Genomic DNA, 4,898 nt, shown 5'->3' with positions numbered 1-4,898 from the left:
GAGGGATGGGTGCGCGGCTTCCGCTACGCGCGCAACGACAAGGTGAGCGCTGCGCCCTTGCCGGGCCGGGCCGGGCCGGTGACACCGGGGCCTGCCCCGGGACAGCCCCTGACGGCCGCGCCGTGCCCAGCTCTCCACCAGGCTGCCCAAGACGTGGAAGCCGCAGCTGTTCAAGCGGCAGTTCTACAGCGAGATCCTGGACGCCACGCTGACCATCACCGTCACCATGCGCACGCTCGACCTCATCGACGCCGCCTTCGGCTTCGACTTTTACATCCTCAAGGTACCGACTGGTACATCCTCCGGGGCTGTGCCCGCAGTGCCCTCAGCCTCAGCTGCAGGCACCGAGTCCTGGAATTGGGCACAGACAATCCCAGGTTGGATAGACCCCCAGGGATCACCCAGTCCCACCCCTGGCCCTGCACAGACCCCCCAGCACTCCCACCCTGTGGCTGAGCATTGCCCAAGCTCTCCTGGAGCTCTGGCAGCCTCGGGGCTGTGCCCATTCCCTGGGGAGCCTGGGCGGTGCCAGCACCCTCTGGGGATGAATCTTTCCCAAAATCCAGCCTGACCCTGCCCTGCCCAGCTCCAGCCATTCCCTGTCACAGGGAGCAGAGATTGGAGCTGCAGCCCCCCCTGAGCTCTGCCCTCAGTGTCCTCTCCTCCAGGCTGAACAACTGCTGCTGTTAATGCTTTAGCACAACTCTAATGCTCCCAGCCTTTAATTCCCTCTTGACTGGAGCCCTTGATACAAAAACTCAAAGCTGTGATCAGACTGTCAGAGCAAATCCAACAGATCTTTCCCCACGTGTGTCCTGAGAGCCTGTGCTGGCTGTGGGCTGGGCCCTGCTGTGTCCCCTGGCTGCTCCCTGACCCTGTGGGAGCCCAGGGGACAGGGTGCTGGCGTTCCTGTTGCTGATCCCCCAACTTCTGGGACTCTGGCTGGGCCCTCCCAGGGGGCTGTTTGGGGAGACCCTCCTGGAGCAGTCTTGTGTCAGGAAAGAAAGACACACTGGATTTTTTCGGTCTTCAGGTTCTTGTTTATTGTTATCTTATCTAGAGTTTTGCACGCTGTCCACACCAGGCTCAGCGCACTGGAAAAGCACCGCAAAATGGCAAACAGTCTCTTGTTACAAGGTCTTTTAAAGCTAAATTATCTCATTAAGAGCTGACACCTAGATTATTTTCCCTTTTAACCCGATAACTGATCCCACAGAGCGGCAATGAGGACTTTTCCACCCAATTACAAAATGCCACCCAAACCCATGGAGAAGGAGGAAGAAGAAGCATGAAGAAGAAGCCCAGGACAACACCCTGTGCCCTCCATCTTGCTGCCATCCACAACACACTAAAAATCCCAAAACCTCAATTTCCCACCAAGTGATACACCTACATTGCTCTCTATAATCTATTTCACACTTTTGTGGATTCTGGTCTATTCTGGAATTTAGGAAACTTTCTCCATGAATGAGGGTCACAGTCAGTGCTCCCCTGGGGGTCAGGGCACCCCAGAGCAGACAGAGAAATATTCCCAGTGCCCTGGGTTTCCACAACAGGGAATATTTCTGTCTGCTGTGAGGGGTTCTGACCCCCAGAGAAACACTGCCTTTGACCTTCACCCATGGAGGGGGCTTGCAAGGCTTTGAGATAGACTGGAGTCTGCCAAAGTGTGAAATATATAATAGAGAGTAGTATAGTTTGTCAGTGGGTGAGAAAATTAGCTTTTGAGATTTTTAGTATAGATGTAGACCAAAGCAAAATGGAAGATCTTGAGCATTGTCTCTGTCTTCTTCATCTACTCCATTTTCCACAGTGTTAGTAGCACAGAAATAATTAGGTGAGTGTGAAAAACGCCAATCACTTGTTTTTAAAAGTTTAATAGTAATGAAATGGTTGTAAAAATAGCAATATAATTAGAGTAATAAAAATTTGGACAATTTGGATTAGGACAATATGAGACAATAGAAACAAAGAGTTACAGACGTCCAGGTGCCTTTTTCTGGGCAGAAAGGAAGCCTGAAAAAGGACACCCGTTAACAGAGAATTAACCCTTAAAAGCAATAACCTGTTGCATATTCATACACCTCATACCTGATGCATAAATTCCATTCAAATACAGGATTCTGTCTGGTCATCCCCAACTTCTTCCTCTGAATCCTAACAGCTTCTTCAGGGTTGAGCAAAGTGGGAAGAAGTTCATTTCTTCTGATAATGGAGCAATAAATTCTCTTTCTCTGAAAGATTTAGGTGTCCTGTGGCTGCTATCTCACTGCAAGTCCTTTCTTTAAAAAAAGTATCCTACATAGCATAGTTTCTATTTTAACATTGTTATAACCTAAAACTATATTTAACACGCTACTTAAGACAATTAATACAGCATAACTTTCTAACATAACACATGTAATATTCATTTTAATATCTGCAAAAAGCCAATCATAAAATACACATTTTTCACAGTGAGGAAAGCCACAATGCAAAAGTTACATAAACAGACAAGAGATGAGTTATTAGTAGAAAAGTAAAAATAAAGTACCTTCTAAGAGTTAATTAGATGAAACAACTTTAAAAGACCTTGCAGCTGTACATCTTATAACCACTTTGCAGTGCTTTCCCTGTGTGCTGAGTCTGGTACAGACAGTGTGCCGAAGCTTTAGATAACAATAAACAACAAGCTGAAGACCAAAGAAGTCCTGTGTAACATCAAACTGTTACGAGAGGGTTTCCCCACAAGCAGAGGGGCAAACACCTGTGTAACACGTTTGCAGACTCCCAGAGCTGACATGTGCTCCAAACTGGGCATGGACCTGAAGAGGACGATGCTGCTGCGCCTGGCCCGGCGGGACCCCGCGCTGCACCCCCACGACCCAGCCCGCAGAGAGGCCATCTATGACAAGTACAAGGTGGGTTCAGCTCCTGGGCGTACATTCCTCATGTGCTTCTGCTCAAGAGGCAGGGGGAAATGTCAAAAATAAATTTGTAAAAACTAAATTTTTAAAAAATTCTCAAAGCCTAACACAAAGCTCGCATAATATACATCTATATGTAAACCTTAAGGTAAGTGTGGTGGTGTGAGGTCCCCAGGATGAGGTGAGAGATGAGAGTTTGACTCCATGTTCTCAGAAGGCTGATATATTCTATTCTATTCTATTCTATTCTATTCTATTCTATTCTATTCTATTAATCATATTATATCATTATATTTAAACCCCGTGACTGACTCCTCAGAGTCTGACACAGCTGGACCGTGATTGGTCATTCATTAAAAACAATTCTCATGTTTGGATAAACAATCTCCAAATCACATTCCAGAGCAGCAAAACATGGAGAAGCTGAGGCTTCTCATCTTCCCAGGAGAAGAAATCCTGGCTAAGGGATTTTTCATAAACTACCACAGTAACAAGCAGGGGTGGCACAGAGGGCACCTAAACCTGTGAAGAAGAAGGACTAGCTTCTGTTCTAAAATTTCTATCTGGTTTTATATATATTACTATAATCACTTCTATCTGTTTTTTTACATATTACTATTATCCAAAACTTAAAGTTTTGTACTATGTGATATTATACACTTCTATTTAAACTACACACTTATAATTTTGGTTCTGTCATTAAATTTTGGAAGTTTTCTCCACGGCCTCAGGTCAAATGCAGTGCTCTCTTGGGGGTCAGTGCCTGTGAGCACAGAAAGTCTGGAATTCTCAGCAACCAGGGTTCCAACAGTGGGCATAGAGAGGATTTGTATCTTGGTCACCTGCAAAGACTGTGCTACCTTCTCCTCCTTTTATCACAGGAATTTGTGATCCCAGAGGAAGAAGCTGAATGGGTTGGCTTGAGTTTGGAAGAAGCCATAGAAAAACAGAGGCTCCTGGAAAAAAAGGTGATTTCCTGGGGCAGTGCTCAGCACTGAGGTGTTGTGGCTGCACATGCAGCTTCTCCATGGGCTCCAGGACACACTGATGGCAGGCAGTGTGAGGAGGGAGGGGAAGGAAAGAAGGGAAGGGAAGGGAAGGGAAGGGAAGGGAAGGGAAGGGAAGGGAAGGGAAGGGAAGGGGAAAAACAGAGAGAGAGAAAGAAAGAGAGAAAAACAGAGAGAAAGAAAGAAGGAGAGAAAGATATCCTTGGGAGCTACTGATGATCCTCATCTGCTCTCAGAACTGAGGAAGCTCCTGAGTGCCCCACACAGTGCCTGCCCTCTCTGAGGGAGGGTTACAGAGCTGGGCAGCAGCCGTGGCACAGCAGATTGCCTTGTTCAGCCCCTGAATAAAACCCAGTCACATCTTCCTCTGGTTTTAGCTGCCAGCACTCCCTGGGCTCCCCATTGCACTTCCCCTTGCTGCTGCTCAGGTTCACTCCTTTCATGTGGTTTATTCTCTGCTTTGTTGCAGGACCCTGTCCCCCTCTTCAAGGTGTATGCTGAGGAGCTTGTCAGCCAGCTGAGAGAGCAGCAACAGGCAGGGCAGAAGCAGTAGCAGGAAGAAACCTTGGCAGCAAAACCCCTGCTGCAGAGAAAGCAGTGGGGTTCAGGGGCTCTGCTGCGTGAACCAGGCTGCTGGGGAAGGGGCCACATGAAAACCACATTGCTGAAGTGTCACGAGAGCCTAAATTCAGTGAGGACCTGTTCCTGTGGGCTGAGGAAAAAGTTTCTGTGCTGTGGCTCTGAGAGTTCTTGTCAGACTGACTCAGTGTGGATCTTGGGCCTGTATAAGCAGTTGGCTGCTGTTGAGAGCCCACCTGTGATACAAAATACACATTTTGGTATCAATAGCAGTAAACTTCTCTCTGATACTTGTTTTATCAGTGCATTGTAGCAGGGGCTGTGAGACACAATGTAACTCAGATCAATTCCCAGCTTCATCCACCTGAGGTGGTTGTGCCCCAAAAGTGTGACCCCAAACCCCGCA

General features: G+C 47.6%; 1 protein-coding gene across 1 annotated transcript in view; it reads left to right on the top strand.

Annotated features, from left to right (window-relative positions):
• MRPL28 (mitochondrial ribosomal protein L28) overlaps positions 1–4,782 on the top strand; it is a 6,206-nt gene extending 1,424 nt beyond the window's left edge. The window contains exons 2-6 of the mRNA XM_005425282.1: positions 4–42; positions 131–283; positions 2,766–2,900; positions 3,788–3,874; positions 4,383–4,782. Coding sequence (XP_005425339.1) covers positions 4–42; positions 131–283; positions 2,766–2,900; positions 3,788–3,874; positions 4,383–4,466 — 498 coding nt within the window. The 3' untranslated portion in view covers positions 4,467–4,782. The remainder of the gene's footprint in view (positions 1–3; positions 43–130; positions 284–2,765; positions 2,901–3,787; positions 3,875–4,382) is intronic.
• Positions 4,783–4,898: the final 116 nt, after the last annotated feature.

This window comes from Geospiza fortis, unplaced genomic scaffold, assembly GCF_000277835.1.
Source record: "Geospiza fortis unplaced genomic scaffold, GeoFor_1.0 scaffold114, whole genome shotgun sequence".
Classification (NCBI taxonomy): domain Eukaryota; kingdom Metazoa; phylum Chordata; class Aves; order Passeriformes; family Thraupidae; genus Geospiza; species Geospiza fortis.
Note: the sequence above shows the minus strand (reverse complement) of the source record. Positions and strands in the feature narration are given on the sequence as shown.